Here is a 17299-nt window from a genome sequence, read left to right as displayed (position 1 = left end):
TTTTAAGGAAAATCTCAGCCAGTTCAAATGTGGCAGGCAGAAAGATCTTCCAGGCAAATACATTTGTGGAAAATATAGCCAAAACCCAAGATAGTGAAACATGAACCAAGCAAAGATGGACAAAATACCTTGTAATTAGTTTCATGATGTTGGGCAAATACTGTACATTTCTTGAGTACTTCACCTGGATAGTGATTATAGGAGGAGCTGTTGTGAAGCATTCTGATCCAGTAGTTTGAATACCATTTCAGGTGTTTTAGAAACGTTGGGAGAATGGGGATGGGGTTGTTTAGTGAGTTCAAGTTATTGTTTTTTTTCTCCATTTGTTAATGTTTTTGTACATTTGAAAACATTACTTCATGAGGCACAAATTGGAACATTTGAATACAAATAGATTAATATGTTATGCATCATTTTGACTATGGAATTTTCTTTCTGACACATTTTGCATTAATCCAGATAGCAGGCATCTCAACTCCTGAAGCTTAAGAAGACACAGTGGGTGAGGTGTTTTTTTTTTCTTTTCCTATAGTAAGGCATCATAATTAGTTGATGAATTTTCGTAACATAAGTTGTAAACTTTCATTTTTCTTTTGTACTTAATGAAAAAAAAAAGAATCTATCTGTATTTATTCTTTTATATTCCAAAGTTCACTAAATTATGTTTAAAGAAAGCAAATTTCAGCCAAACAGAATCTGATCTTGAGATTTCACGAGATTGTAGCAGAATGCACATTTCATAGTTTGAATTTTAATATTGGTCAAACTTGAAATCACATTGTTTGTAGAATTACTTATGAAGAAAGACATTTCAGATATGCTCATTAATAAAATGACAAGGATAGTAGATTAGTGACAAATGACATGCCTGAAGGATCTAAATAAACATAGCAGAGTTGTTAATGACAGGATGACAGACATGTAAGAGATGCAATTTATGAACTAGGGTATGATATTCTGGCCCAACAGCCTACAGAGAAATTTAATACTTAATATGATACCAGGTTTCACATTATTAAGCACTATTTGATAAAAAAGATACAAAAACACTTGCACATAGTTTTTGATACAACTTTAAAATAGATAGCAATACAAAAAATATATTTCATACAAAAATGCATTCCTATATGTAAAGATGTAGCCAAAAACTGTAACATGGGAGTAATGAAACAAAGACTTGTGAAAATAGCTGAGAACTTCCTCATTGGTCACTGTGCTTATTTCAAATATGTTGTGCCAGTGAAAAATTTGGTACATTCAGTAATCAATAGCTGTGTGATAGCAAAAATGTCTTGAGTTACACCCCTATGCTTCCTGTGTGTTTAGCAGTAAAACACTCCAAACATACTACACATGAAAATATGTAAGGCTCTTAAAGATATAGTAAAAGAGCATAAGAATGAAAAAGAAAAAAATATAATAGAACACTGAAGCCTCTGCAAATCCAAATGCTTATTATGTTGCTTTTAATGCACTCATACTTCTGTGGGAAAAGCTCTGAGCAAAGACTAAGCCCTAAAACAAATAGTGAATTTGCATTTTAATTTAAAAAAATGCTTCACTCAGCTGCTATCATGGAGTCAGCCAATGAGCACAACCTCATAAAAGATCTAGTTCCACTGAGTGAACAAGCTAAATTTTGAAATGAGTGCTTAAAGAGGGCAAAGATGCGAACAGCGCTTGGGCAAAACACTTGAGCAGAGCAAAGCTCCCAAATATCTACATGTTATGAGGCTTTCTCACAACTCACTCCCAAGTCTGTTTCTGTAAATTGTGATATTACAATTCTATGAGGGGTGTCTGAGGAGGTGTAAGAATTTGGTATCTAGAGTCAAGTGGTTTAAATATGACTGGTACAGCTATGCCATTTGCCTAAACCTCATAATATGATTGCAGGCAGGGTTAGATTTGTCATACTCAGAATCCTTATGTACTAGTATAGCCAAAAGTTCTGTCTTCCAGCCCTCAAGGCCATTACTGCCTCTCAAATGTTAACCAACATATTTTCTGACTGCCATTTCACAGCTAGCATTTTTGCTCCCAGTGTCACTATGCCACGGGAGTATGAAGGCAGATGGCCATGCTACATGGTTGTAGGTTGACACTAGAAAATACTGAAAGGTGAGGCATGTAAATGATGCCAGATAATACTGGCTCCTAATAATGGAAGTGGGAATCAAAATGGCTACTGTACATCTTAGAAGTCAAGCCTTAGCCTGTTCCTGGCTACAGTGCTGTTGATCAGGATTTCAGTAGAATCCCTCGATTAGACGAACACCATGGAGGGTAAGCTGTAGAAGCTGAAGGTCAGCTCTCTCATTCTGTGGGGATGAATTGCAATTAGCAGGTCACAACTGGTCCATGATGGAATCTGATGTGACACTAGCATAACCTCCCATTATTAGTGTCACCCTAGGTAGAACACTTATAAGAGCTTTGGGTGCCTAGTACAAGTTAGACACAATAATGTATATCACTTTCAGTTTTGATGAGGTGAATGACAGCAGCATGTTTCCCACAGAATCTCCCTATTCAACAAAAGATCCAGTTCAAAAAATATTTTGTCTTAAGGGTGCCTCCAGGAATTCCAACAGTCCCAGTATTACACTTAGAATATTTCAGCACTTTGGGAATAAAAACAAGATGAGTGCTTAAAGGTGAGTGCTACAGCTCCTATAACAACTTATACAAGCAGCGCTGCTGTATGCTGTTTAAATCAACTTTAACTCTAGCAAATTACTTTTGCGGGGGCTACATTGTACGGCAGTTATCAGGGTTGACTCACAGTGTTTAGTTCTTCAGTTCTGTTCGTGGCTGAAGTTTCTTCGTTGTGGTGTCTGTATGTTCTCCCTGTGTTTACATTGTTCTTTTTTAATCAGGTGCTTCATTTTCCACCCAGATCCCAAAATACACAATGTATGTGAGTTGGCAATTATTCAAATTAACATTATGTATATGTCACATGTGATTAATAGTGTGAATGCATCCCCCAATAGACTGGCATCCTATACAGGATCACTTATCTCTGTGTTCCACATTCAGAGGGCATTAGAATATTCTCTGGTTTCCCTCTGAGCTTCTACTGGATAAAACAGGTAATCAGAGAATGAATTAAATAATGAAATAATGAAATAAATTATTTTCAGCAAAAGTAATTTGCGAGTTTTGGCTTCAGTAGCATGAACTAGAACCCCCCCCCCCCACAAAATTATCAAGACGGGTGTGAGCTACCATAGTCAATGAACTATGTTGACTCTGACCTACGCAGACATTGAAGAACTGGTTAAATTCTACAAAGACTGCTAAAGGATTGGAAATGAGAGCAGAAGTGATAGAAATGATAGAAATTCAGGGGGTGCTGTTGAGTGTAAGGAATTACGACCATTTAGTCTGCACGCTCATTCTAGCTTGGGGTTCTGGGCATTTCATTATACTAATCTTACAGTACACAGATTGGTAAGGATCTGTCAGGGCTTAAAAAAGAATGATGCCTAAGAGAGGACTACACTGACAACATGTTATTCATCCTTATTAAGGAAGGCGATAGCAAATGTTTCATTTATGGGCTATAATCATATCAATGAAGTTTTCGCTAACCACAAAAAAGAAAGAAAAAATATACACACACACAGAACAGATACATATATACATACATACATACACACCTGTCTGATCAATTTGCATGCAGTCACTGAATATTTCAAATAAAACAGTATATAGCTTAATGCAGCATTTACCAAAGAAGGATACCATCTCGAACAGCTTTAAAAAGAGAGTCATCCTCAGGGTTCATAGGGATAACATGCTTACAGTCAGGGTCATTTTCCAGTGATTTATTTATCCAGTTCACAAAAGCAACCTTTTCTTCATCTGATAAAAAAGAAAAAAGAATGTTCAGACTGAAATACAGATGAATGTTCTGTGTTTAGAAGATGTTTCTTTATGTTTTCTTAATAAAACAGTTTTTCAAAACACTAAAATGTGACTTCAACAAGTGTGAATTGCATTAGCATTAAACAAATCATACTGTATGATATCACAGTGTAAGTTATAGCATTAAATTTTGAATTTCTATTCTTTTCAGGGTTTGCGGCTGTAGGTTAATATATAAAAAAAAAACTTAACCTATAAACCCTATTAAGTGCCACAACTAGTAGGCAGGTTACAGTGCAAAAACAATGTATACATACAGAGAAACGCACACACACGTGCATGAAAGTAGAAGGCAATCTGGTGAAGAAAATATGGGAGAGACAGGAAGAAAGCAAGAGGAAACAAGGACGTACAGCAAAGAGATGGATGGATTATGTAAGAGTAGGCCTGTGACAGTCAGGCATGACTGTCCAATAAGGTAAGAGGGTGGCACTGAATCAAGAAGGATGGTGACAGTTGACACAACATCTCATACACATGTAAAAAATGGGCAAAATTGGGGTAGGTTTTAATGACGGCATATATAAATAAACACACACACACACACACACACACACACACACAAATGCATGCAGATATTGTAATGGTAGATCCCAGGCAAACCGTGTGACAAAAATGGCTTCTCTATGCGATATCAATACATTCAACAGCAAGTTTAAAAGACTGGAAAGCATAAACCCAAAACATGAAAAGACAGCAAAAGTTTTTGCAGGGATCAATTCCCCTGCATCCTCTAGATGGTAGGGGCTTGACCCCCACACCCCCTAACTTACATATATCAGCACCATAGTCACACTACAGTAGGGAAAACTAAAAGATAAAACACTAGACGTGCACCACCAGCTCACATAATCTAAGTAGTTGTGATAAAACAAATGATAATGTGAAAAAAAAACACAGAAAGGCCACTAGAGTGAATACATGAAAATATGACAGAGATATACCGATAAAACAGATACCTGATGTACATTTTTTATTTTTTTTTTTAATCCACACTCTTAGTATGTCAACAAAAGTTTATCTACACTATCCAGGAGATCTGAGTTTGAAAATTATTCCAGGTACTAGAAGCACAAGGCAGGAGAGGGAAGGGCTAAAATGGCAATGCTGTCCCTCCTATCCAGAAGGAAGGCAGTGGTGGTCCAATGGTTGTTTTACAACATGCAAGTGGAAGTTTGCAGGAAACAAAACTATAGCATAAAGGGGTGCTGCATTCCTGAGTGTGTTGTCCTTTGGATGAGAAGTTAAGCCAAGGTCTCACCTGCTTGTGATGGTGGTGGCACAGGTAGATGTAAAAGGTCCCATGGCACCTATTGAAAAGTGTAGAAGTTTACTGATGCCCTGGTCAGAATTCACCTTGTAGTATTAATGTACATTGGGTTTCACCTGAAAAGAGGCTACTAGCCTAGTGGGACTAACCTGGTCAACAGCAGGATAAATAAATAGTCCTCATCTTATCCATTCAGATTCTAAGAAATTTCTAGGCCATCTGTGAGATTTAGTCCCTCCAGTGTGTCCCGGGTATGCTCTGAGATCTGCTCCTAGTAGGTAATAAGTGGTATATCTACCACATAAAGCATCAGAAGGACATCCTCACTTTATTCTCAGACTCCCAAACTACCAAACCCCTCACTCTATCACACCAAGCAATTGATGGAAATTCATTTCTGCTGCGTATATCTGCAGTTTCATTTCTTCAGTCATTACTCAGATGTTATGACCTCAGGTGAAGAAGAGGACATGGCCTAAGTAGTATACTGAAAGGTTAATCGTAGTGTCTAGTTCTCCCACACACCTGTCAACTTTCCAAATATTCACAGACTGTCCAGATATTTGCCTTAAAATGTTGGTCTGTTCCTCATAATATTTTTGTTTTTCTGACAAATCACTGAGATGATATGAGGAATGAAATTATTAAGCAATGTCATACATTTGAGCTTCAGACTTCCTATCCTTTAGAAAATGCATTTTAATACATACCCTGTTATTCTAACAACTTTCTAAGTTTATAAAAGCAGTATTTAAATTCTGTCCCTATTTTGGGACCTTTGTACTCCCATTATGTCAGCCTTTGTCCAGATTTCTTGGGCTAAGAGGTTGAGATGTATGTTCTCCCATCAATGGCACATTCCATTAGAATGCCTGCAGTACTGTCATTGGTGCAGCCGCCTACTAATCAGCCTCTTAATCCCAGAATTAAAAAATGCATGCAAAAATCATTAAAAAAAAATATATATATATATATATATATATATATATATATATATATATATATATACATATATATATATATATATATATATATATATATGGGATCTGTACTATTTATCGAACGACCGTTTCACCAGAAAAGCACTTTTGTGAAAGTGTGCTAAAAATAGATGAAAATGTGGGGAAATGGCTGCTGCTGAAATTGTAGCACAGTGGGGATAAGGGAATATTCCCTTTTTCCCACTCTAGTGCAATCTCAGAGTGAAAATGCAAAACTAGTGGAGGTGGGAGGGGGCGTAGAGGGGTTTGCCCCGCCTGCGTAAACATGAGTACTGTGTTGTTTTTTTTTTTAATTTTGTTGTTTTTTTTTTTTTTTTTTTTGTACACTTTAGTGAAAGTGCTTTTTCATTGAAAAGCACTTTCGCTAAATTGTGTTTAGTTGTTTACGTTTCGTGGAAATGTGATTTTGTGCAAGCGTCCTAGATATATATATATATATATATATATATATATATATATATATATATATATATATATATATAAATATATATATATATATATATATATATATATATATATTTTTTTTTTTTTTTTTTTTTTGCAGTAATGCTGTGAAGTGTGAAAAACTATAGAAAATATGTAATTGTTTCACTATAAAGATACATCAAAATGTAAAATTTTAAAAATGTTCAGTAACTGCATTTTGTGTTGGAAAGGCAGCAGAGCCATTAGCAGAGCTTAGCCAGTGACTTCCTGCCAATTAAAGATTTACATCGTACAGCTGGATGTTTCCAGAAAGCTGACATAGGGAATTTTTTTTTAATAAACATCTTTATTAAATTATCACATATGACACACCCTGGGATTCATGAACAGTCCATGCAAGAATAGTCTATTCTTGCGCAGACTGTTCTATGTAGGAATACAGCAGCAACACACCCTACATATTAATGAGGGTGCGCTGCTGTATTCCTACACCTACACAATCCGTGTATGAGTGCAGGGGGCATGTATAAGTCCTGCATGGACACTTAAACACATCCCGTGCACTCAGAAAGTGCCATACGGCATTTACAAATAAGGAAGTATTGATTTTCTTTTTATTTTACATTTGTTTACCAGGAAGGTCCAACTGGACACAGGTCCATTTTCAGTGGAGGCCCGGGGTGAAAAGCTCCAAATATAACACAATACAGTGCAATACAGTTTAATACAATATGGTAGTTGAAAATTCAATAAGGTTAAATAATAGTAGAGTATAATACAGTGAAAAACATATTCACAGGATAAAAGCATGGAGTAGCTTGCTATAGTAGCTTGTGCATACTTAGCAAACAGTATAAAATATTAACATAGCTGACTTTATTTAGGTTAGTATAACTTAGCCTGGGGGGGGGTGACATGGGTATAGCCATTTCTTTAAATAGTGTGTTTTGAGAAGTTTTTTGAACTGGTTAGTAGAGGATGTTGAAGTTAGGTGATCTAGGAGAGTATTCCAGCATCTGGCAATGGAGCAGGTAAACAGAGATTTACCTGCTTCATTTGTGTGTTTGATGATATTTATGTGATTCCAGTGTGCAGATCTTAAGTTTCTGGAGGGGTTATAGGGGGAAATTAGTTGTTTCAGGGCAGAGGTTTTGTCAGGATGGTAGTAGAGCTTATGCACAATTGTTAGTTGTTTGAGTTGGAGCAGCCGTGGAAACTCGAGCCAGTTGAGTTGTTTAAGGGCTAGGCAATGATGGGACCTATGGGTGGCCTCGGTAGCGAACTTGGCAATCTTGTTGTAGGAGGATTCCATCTTGGATAGTTCTGTTTGGTGATGGGACCTATGGGTTGCCTCGGTAGCGAACTTGGCAATCTTGTTGTAGGAGGATTCCATCTTGGATAGTTCTGTTTGGTGTAGGTTAGTTAAGATAGGGGAGGCATATAGGAGGATGGATAGCAGATGGGTTCTAGCCATGGTGGCTTTGGTGTGTTTGGTCATGTAATGGTGGTTCCTATAAAGAAGTCCCATCTTTTTGTTGACCTTTTTGACTGTTTGGGTGATATGGATGTCAAATTTCAGATTGCTGTCAATTTCAATACCTAGAAGCTTAGTGTGAGATGTTGGGGTGATAAGGGCGTTATCTTTAGATGTTATGACAAAACTGTTGTCTATGGGAGGAGATCTACCATGGTAGAAGAAAATGATTTTGTTTTTTTTTGGGATTGAGTATAAACTTGAAATTAGTGAACCATTCTTCAGTTAAGGTAAAGTTTTTTTGGGTTATGGTTTTTAGTTCATTCAGGGTGGGTGCGGCACATATAAGAGTGGTGTCATCAGCATATTGCACTATAGAGGCAGAGAGTGAAGATGATGCAATTTGGTTAGTAAATATTGAAAATAGTAGTAGACCGAGGATGGACTCTTGTGGGACACCTATAGTTACTGGAAGTAAGGGGGACAGTTGGTTCTGTCATAGGACTGCCTGTTGATGGTTAGATAAGTAGTTCCCAAACCAGGATATGGTAGAGGAGCTTATGTTAAGGGTAGCGAGGGTATTCAGGAGCATTCTATGATTGACCATATCAAAGGCCTTGGATAAGTCTAAGAATATGGAGGATACTTGTAGACCGTTATTTCTGTGGGTATTGACAGTGTCTGAAAATGAGAGCAATGCTGTGGTTGTTCTATGGGAGGGTCTAAAACCATGCTGGGATGAGGATAGCGGTTGTGTTTTAGGAGGTAGTGCATAAGCTGGGAATAGACTATTCTCTCTAATATTTTTGATAGGGGAGATATAATTGCTATGGGACGATAGTTTGTGAGGTCACAGGATTGGCTTCCTTTGTGTAAAGGTATAATGTGGATATTTTCCAAGAGTGGGGTATTTTGCATTCTGTTACTGATCTGTTAATGAGGATGAACACAGGATAGGCTATTGCTTCTACAGTAATTTGTAGGAATTCTGCAGGTAGGTTGACAGCTGCTGGAGTTGTTGGTTTAAGATTTTTGAGGAGCTTAGCAATTGTATTAGTTGTGACTGGGTGTAGGGAGAAACTGGGGAGGTTATTTTCTGCAATGGAAATGGTGGGGGTTGCTAATGTTGTGGGGTTAGTGTTAGTGCTTTGGGTATTGGCAAGGGCTTGGATTGTATCTGTGAAGTATTTGTTAAATTGGGTGAGGAGGTTGTCTAGGTTATTTGGCAGTACAGGGGAAGTAGTGGTAGTTTTTCCTGGGTGTAGTAGGTTATTTATTGAGGCCCAGAATTTTTGAGGGTTGTTGTGTTTTTCCTGTAAAGTTTTACAGTAGTTAGTTTTGTCAAGTTTTGTTAGTCTTTTGGCTTGGTTATGGAGCTCATGGTATCTCTGTTTTAAGACAGGGGTTTTATGTTTGTGAAGTTGTGACCAGGCTTTGTCTCGTTCTTTCATTATGGACCTTGTTTCTTTTGATAGCCATGGTGCATGGTTGGTTTTAATTCTAGTGGTCCTAGGTGGAGCATGGGAGTTTAGGATGTTTAAAAAGGTTGAGTTAAAGTACTCTACAGCTTCAACTAGTGTTAGTTGTTTTAAGGGAGTCCAAATGCAACATTTTAGTGAGTTGATTATATATTTTTGCTCTAAAGGGTTTTTTTTGTTACGTATGACCCTGAGAATGAGCTGATTTGGTTGGTGAGACCAGTGTCTACCTAAGTATTTTGCTTGATGGTCACTCAGGCTGTCAGGGAGACAGCCTGATTGGTGGGTCTGACTGGGGTCAGTAACTAGTATCCAGTCCAAGAGTGACTGCCATTTAGTGGTTTTGTCTATTCTTGGGGGTAGATATGACTTGGGTAAACCCATGGAGGTTAATGTGGGTAGAGGGATTTTGGCTGGTACATTCTGACCAGTCAGTGTTAAAGTCACCTAAAAGTATGGTTTCTTGTGGAAGGGATGAAGTCAACCAGTTGAGAAGTAGCATAATATTAGAGCCTGGCTCTAATATTATGCATGTTTTCAGTGTCCGCGGACACTGAAATGTAAAACTAGCATGTCAGTGTCTGTGGACACTGAAATAAAAAAAAAAACTCACAATCCCTAAGAAGTAGCCCGGACAGTACATGACTGCCCCTGGAATGGCCAGATCCCTGCCCCACATACCTGCAACCTGCTGATAAAGATATGTAATAATTTAATATTTTTTTACAATAAAAAAGAAAGTTTAAGCACAGTGCAGCAGGTTTGCACGCCATGGCACTTTGCTCAGCCCAGCTTAAATGCTGTTTGAGAGTGAAATAGAATTCTGAAGGAGCAATCCTTGTTGCCGATGCAACATAGTGGTTGGAGCACTGGTTTAGTATGCAAGCCATGCACAGTTTGAGTCCCAGCTCTGGCTAACATATTTTATCTGTGGAAGCAGTTGTAAATTATTTTTTATGAATTGGAATGATATTTGTAAGTCATATGCCTCACATATGGTAGTGTAGGGCTGGGAAAAGGCCATAGGGAAATGTAAAAAAAACTTCTTCTATTTTTTTTTTTAAATAATTGTTTGTGACTAGTTAAGCCGGCCGCAGCTCTGCTGAAACAAGCTAAGGATTGCTTAAGCATGAAAATATAAGCAATCCTTAGCAACTGTAAGCTTTGCTTAGCTGGTTTAAGCCTTGCTAAGCAGATTTGCACGAAGCTAAGCATAGCTTAGCATATTTGAAAATCGACCAATCACAGAAAAGAGCAGGAAAATGGCCTTATTTAAACCACACAGGCGGGAATACAGCCATATCTATTTGAGTCTAATCAGGGCAGCAACAATGGTAGGTATAGGAGAGGGTGATCGCTTGCAGGCGCAACACTGGAGCATCCAGGAGTCCAGGGTCATGGTTGGACTCTTTATCAAAGACCATGAAACTCGACTACTGCAGGGCCCGTACCAGGGCTCCCAGTACAAAGCGGGGGCCTGGGACCATTTGGCACGCAATCTCACCAGTGCCACTGGCATACCCCGAACTGGTGAGCAGGTGCGTCATCACTATGATGACCTAAAGCATAGGAGGGGTGAGCTCTTGGCCCAGTGGATCCAAGAGGCACGAGCGGAGGACGTCCCAGACATTTGTATGTATCCAGTCTGTGTATTTGTAAATAATTATTTAAAAATTGTATATATATTACTGTACAGGTGTGCTTAATGTGTGCTCTTTCCCCATACAGCTACCAACAAGAGGGCTGTGAACAGTGATGTCCATGCACAGAGCTTGGTCCGACTGCGCCGAGAGTTTGGTGACTACAGAAATATTTGTAATATCTGCTGTAATAAATCAGAAATAGTAAAGGTAGTACTGTCTGTATATATAACTGTCCTCTAACTGTACTGAATAAATGCATGTGTCAGGCTGTCAGTGTTAGAACTCAGTTGTGCCAGTTGCTGTGTAATACAGAGTTTTGTATCAAACAAGGTACAACTGAGGAGAGGAAGAGTAGGATATGTATTAGGCTGTCTGAAAGAACCTGCTAAGAAACTGCTGGGTCAGGGCTACTGTAACATCTACAAATGAGAAGCAGTCCTCCTGTGCAGATCATGCAGTAATACTAACTGTAGATTTCTGAGTTATGGAAAGTGTTATGTCAAAAATAATAAAGCTGACTACCACAAACTGTTGTCTTTCATTCATCTTGTATCTGAAAAGTACAATTGTGTAGCTGCTGCAGCATGCAGTAACTGAGTTGAAGTGATATAGCACTGTTTGTCTGCATAGATCTGAAATAACTGACAAAATGCAAAAGTAAATATTTTCTTCAGTAATGTCTTGTACTCTGTTCCTGACAGCATTGCCTTGTGTTAACCTTTGCATTTCGTCTGTATGTAGTCCTGAATGTACAGCAAAGTGTGAGACACTAAGAGGTGCAGACTGCAAAAGTAGAGTGTGTTGACTTGATTCTAACTTAAGGTCTGTTTTATTAAATTGTCCAAATGTCTAGTATTAATAATCTGCTCATATTGTGTAAACAGTAACATCAACAGTTTTTTGTTCTGATGTTTCTTGTAGGTATTATGGATAACAAATAAAAAGACATTTAATAAAAAAGTAGTGTGTAGAAAAGTATGTACTAGACAGAAATAACCCAAGTAACAGACACTACTTCCCCAGTAGTTCAGTCTAATAAGGGCTAGGTCTGTAGTTCCCTTTTGCACACACATACCATGGTTTGAATCCAGGGACTGCTACTAACATGTCTTTCTAGTTCTACAGCTGTAAACTTGAATATTGGTAGAAACACTGATCTATTGTGAACAGGTATTTCCCCACAGGTAAATAAATATTTGCAGAAGCAGTATGATGGGTATATGTACAAAATGTGTCCAAATGTTCTGTTGAGCAGCCCCAGTCCTACAAATAGAAGCAGGCTAGACATCTACACTATGCAGTCGGGCCAATACAAGCCTCTCAAGTGTCATGTTGTCATGGATAGTTTTCCCTGTTGCCAAGAAAGCTGCACCCAGATAACATCACAATACAAGTATGCCAAAAGCACACTTACAGAACAGCAGGACAGGGAACACATTGTTACTTGTACCATTAAGTATGACAGGTATGAGTCCCCTATACTTATGTACATAGAGCTGTCATACCTTGTGCTATAGTACTCCAGGTGCACATATGTACAGGTGTGTATGTGCATAAGTAGCTGCATGGCCCAGGTAGAGGTTAAGGGAGGGTAGAACTGTAGAGTATTGAACAGTAGTGTATTGAGAAGTATCACTGAATGCAGTTATTAATGGAATTATTTTCTCTTCCCCCACCACTTATCTGCTCCAATAATTGCAAAAAAATGTAATATGTGCATGTTGTTACCAAAACTTACTGTTGGGACCTTTGTTCCATTTTGGTTATTATATTTGAAACTGTGTGCAAACTAATATACCTTGTTGAATAACCATTGTTGTTGGCCTGTTGCCATAAATATAACTGGCATGCTGTTGCAAGCCTGACTGCCATTCCATTTCTGTATGTGTTCTGTTTGCCATGCCACTGTTACAATTCCATTGTTCTGGGTCAATTGGAACACCCATGCATGCTGTGTTGACTAATGTTTAAATGTTTTGTTCATGACTAAATAATATACCTAGTTGATTCTCACTCCATAGCACATTCGGGAAGGCCAATCCTGGTGGATCCACCTTTCCCACCCCACCTGGCCGAGGCACTGGGTCCCAGCACATCTGTCACCCAACCTGGACCGCCCTCATTTGATGATCCTGCACCACCTTCGGGTGGAACCGCTGCAGGGGATGGGGCTCATCCTCCCCCTGCACACGGATATGGTGAGGATCTTGTCACCTGTCAAGAGGTTCGTGACATGGTGCGCAGTGTCCTCCAGTTGGAGCTGGATGGACAACTGCACCAGGTGGAGGGTAGACTGGTACAGCTTGAGGGGCAGCAGGCCCCTCCAGCTCAGCCCTCAGCACAGCCACCTTTGGGGCTGTGAAGGAGTAGTGGTGACTGCCATTGGGTGGGATATCAGTCCCACTACTGCCATCTAGGGGGGCTCATAGGCATCCGATTACCAACCACACTCCCCATCCAAGGTGTCTCACTCCCAAGTGTCACAAACTGCCCCTGTCTGCTCTCTTGTGTGTCTTGTCTTTCTGCAAATGCAACCTCTCCTACAAAACATTCCTACCCACACTTACCTACACGCCTTCCCCAATATCCCACTCTCACCTTAAAAAAAAAAGGGCATCTGTCCCAACAAAAATATGTCCCATACATAGCTCTGCATTTCACCCAGAGACATGGTCCCCTTACTCAATGTACCCCACTAATTATCATCATTTTATATTGCCCACACCCCTCCCTGTGGGGTGTGAGGCTCTAAATTCCAAATTGCCTACAGTCATATCAGCTGTTGCTGTCGAAGAAATGCAGAGCTATGGTCCTTTCCTACACCCATCCTACATATCTCTAGCTGCCTCTCATCTTGTTTTACCCCATGCTTGCCCCCATTTCACCACTTTCCTGTCTCCCTTTTTTTCTTTTCTTTATTTAAAATTAGTGCAGGTTTAATCAGACATAAGTGGAAGTAAGTGAAGCTTAGCTAACGTAAACGGACATAAGAGTCACTTAGTTTTACTTAACTCTGTGCAAACCCACACAAACCTGCTTACAACTGCTTAAAAGTGGCTTAATCACTCTGTACACAACAGCCCTTGTTCTGCCCAGCAACAAAATAATCAGCCCTTGCAAGTCTTGAATGCAGGACCCTGCACACCATAGCCACAGCAATCTACCAGTAAGCCCTCTGAGCTGTAGATGTGTTTGATGTTTTCAAACATATCATTCAGTAGAGTCATTCAACAGTAGGGAAAAGATTCTGTAGAATTAGTCAAGTTTTATATATATATATATATATATATATATATATATATATATATATATATATATATATAACTGTATATGTGTATGGAGCTGCATATACATATGAACAAATAAATACATAGCATATGTCAGATATACATATGAAATATATACATATAGAAATACATGTATAGATAGAAAAGTAAATCAATACATACAGATATATCTATGTACATAAAAAAAAAAAAATATATATATATATATATATATATATATATATATATATATATATATATATTATACATATATGTTTATATATATATAGATATATATATATATGTATTGGAGTTGTACATCAGAATCTTAGATCCATACCCCACACCTCTTACTGTAACAAATATGTCCAAAGGATGTCAAAATGGGGGTCAAGGGGCCCAAAATAGGGACATCTTTGAAATATTGCCCTTATCTCTCTGTCACCAACAGCAACTGCTCTGCCTTACAACAAAATATCAGTCCTGCTAAGTCTTGAACCTACGGCACTGTACACCATAGCCAGATCAATGCACCACTACACCATGTGAGCTCTACAAAGTCCTGATGCTTTTCCAAACATATCAGTCACTAGAGTCATTCAACAGTAAGGAAAAAATTCTGTAGAATCAGTCAGGTATTCTATATATATATATATATATATATATATATATATATATATATATACATGTATTTATGTATGGTGATGCATATATGTGGACAAATATAGACAACAAATATATCTATAGAGATATACATGTAAAATATATGCATGTATACATAAACATATATATAGAAAAGTATATAAATACATACACACACACACACATATAAATATATATATATATATATATATATATATATATATATATATATATATATATACATATATATACATATATACATAAATATACCTAAATCTATGACACCTACAAACAAATGTAATCTGAGGGTCATGCTGCTAAACACTAGAAGTCTAAATCTCAAAAGGCTCTCACTCAAAACACTCCTTATTCAAAAAGGATGTACACACATCCACACTGGTAGCCCAACATAATGCATCACAGATACTGCAAGTGTAGCAAACATAGGGTAAGTCAGCAATTCAAGTTGTAGCCTGCTATAGGTCCCCAACAATGACCCAAGTGTCAAACCACATGTTCCTAAGCACCCTGGAGAATATTACTGTCCAACCTAACACTACCATACTGGTTGACCTCAACTACCCCTCCATTAACTGTGAAAGCCACCCATGTATCAATGCACTTGCCCAATGTTGCCTGGAATGCATCTATTCCAATGGACTGGACCAGCTCGTTTCTACACCCACTACAGGTAACAACATCATTGACCTAGTCAGTAGTTACATAGGCGACTGTTGCTGTACACCAATAGTCAACTCATCCATGGTTAGATCTAACCACAATGTCATCACCTTAGAAATCCACATCCTTCCCACCACCCCCCTGCAAAGGTAACCACCATGAAAAACCTTTCCAAAGCCAACTTTGGCCTCCAAAGATCAAAGGTGGCTAATTTCATGGCAACCATGCAAATGGAGACTAGTTGCATGATCTTCAAACACACACCAATGCACTATGAACATGTACACAAATGGATGGATTCCACCATTCCCAACAGAAACAAGATGCTCCCCTCCAGAAAAAGGAAGCCAATCTGGTGTTCCCCCTGCCTAAACTACTCTACAACAGAAATAAGAAACTGATATGGAATAAGGTGAAGTCCAAGACTGGAAAAACACCCTTATCATCCTCAACAAAAATATGAGATTCCTCATGAAATATCCTAAAGCTAGCTGTGAAAACAGAATTGCAGCACACAGTAAAGGCATCCACAAGGCCTCCTGTAGTTATGTAAATAATCTCCACGGAAATACCAACATCTGCTCTGAGCTACTGCACAATGTTAACTCCTATACTGAGGCAACAGATATTGCCAATATACTGGCACACAGACTCAGTGGAAACTTTACCCCTCTCCCCACCCCCAAAGGATCAATCATAATACCAGTACACTGCCAGGTACCCAGTAGTACTGCTGCTTTGGTTAACAAACCACTGTCCAAGGCCAGGAATACAGCTTCTACTTAACATGGCAATATCCCTGGCTGTCTTCTGCATGAACTACAGAGTGAACTGGCACCTCACCTGTGTGCCCTGTTCAATCACAGCCTCACCTCAGGCTTTGTCCCTAGTGACTGGTGCACTGCTACAGTTATCCCTCTCCACACAGGAGAAGTGGCTGCAGACCCTGGGAAGTTTCACCCCATTAGCCTGACAAGGCTGTCATGCAAAGCTATGGAATTCATTGTCATGGACCTAACAAACAGGGATATGGGAATCTCCAGACTCAGGATCCCACACAGTTTGCTTTTGTGAAGGGTAGATCATGCCTGTTCAATCAATCTGGTCAACTTCTTTGAGTCAGTCACCAGAGCTGTGGATGAAGGCAAGGTGGTTCATACAGTTTAACTCAATCTGGCCAAGCCCTTTGATAACATTCCCCACTCTGGGTTCATGGATAAACTCACTAAGCTATGCATCAACTCCTATAACCGTAGGTGGGTTGCAAACCATCTCACAGATAGAACCCACAGTGTGAAAGTACCTGAGCCCAAGTCAGACTGATGACCAGTCATGTGTGGAGTTCCACAGGGTTCGGTCCTGGGTCCTCTCCTGTTTGGTATCAACTTCTCTGAAGTCCATGCCAACATGAAGGGACTCTAGCTGACAATGTTTGCAGATGATTGCAAGTTGGGAGCTATTAACTACCTAAGTGATGTTGACACC

General features: G+C 38.9%; 1 protein-coding gene across 3 annotated transcripts in view; it reads right to left on the bottom strand.

Moving 5' to 3' along the window:
- PLS1 (plastin 1) overlaps window positions 1-17299 on the bottom strand; it is an 824936-nt gene that overhangs the window by 209383 nt on the left and 598254 nt on the right. For all 3 annotated transcript variants that reach the window (XM_044071020.1, XM_044071019.1, XM_044071021.1), the window contains exon 5: window positions 3738-3870. In XM_044071020.1, the coding sequence (XP_043926955.1) occupies window positions 3738-3870 (133 nt within the window). The remainder of the gene's footprint in view (window positions 1-3737; window positions 3871-17299) is intronic.

This window comes from Protopterus annectens, chromosome 5.part0, assembly GCF_019279795.1.
Source record: "Protopterus annectens isolate FY-2018-M chromosome 5.part0, PAN1.0, whole genome shotgun sequence".
Classification (NCBI taxonomy): Eukaryota; Metazoa; Chordata; order Ceratodontiformes; family Protopteridae; genus Protopterus; species Protopterus annectens.
The sequence above is the reverse complement of the archived record's forward strand: the minus strand, read 5'-3'. Positions and strand labels throughout refer to the sequence as shown.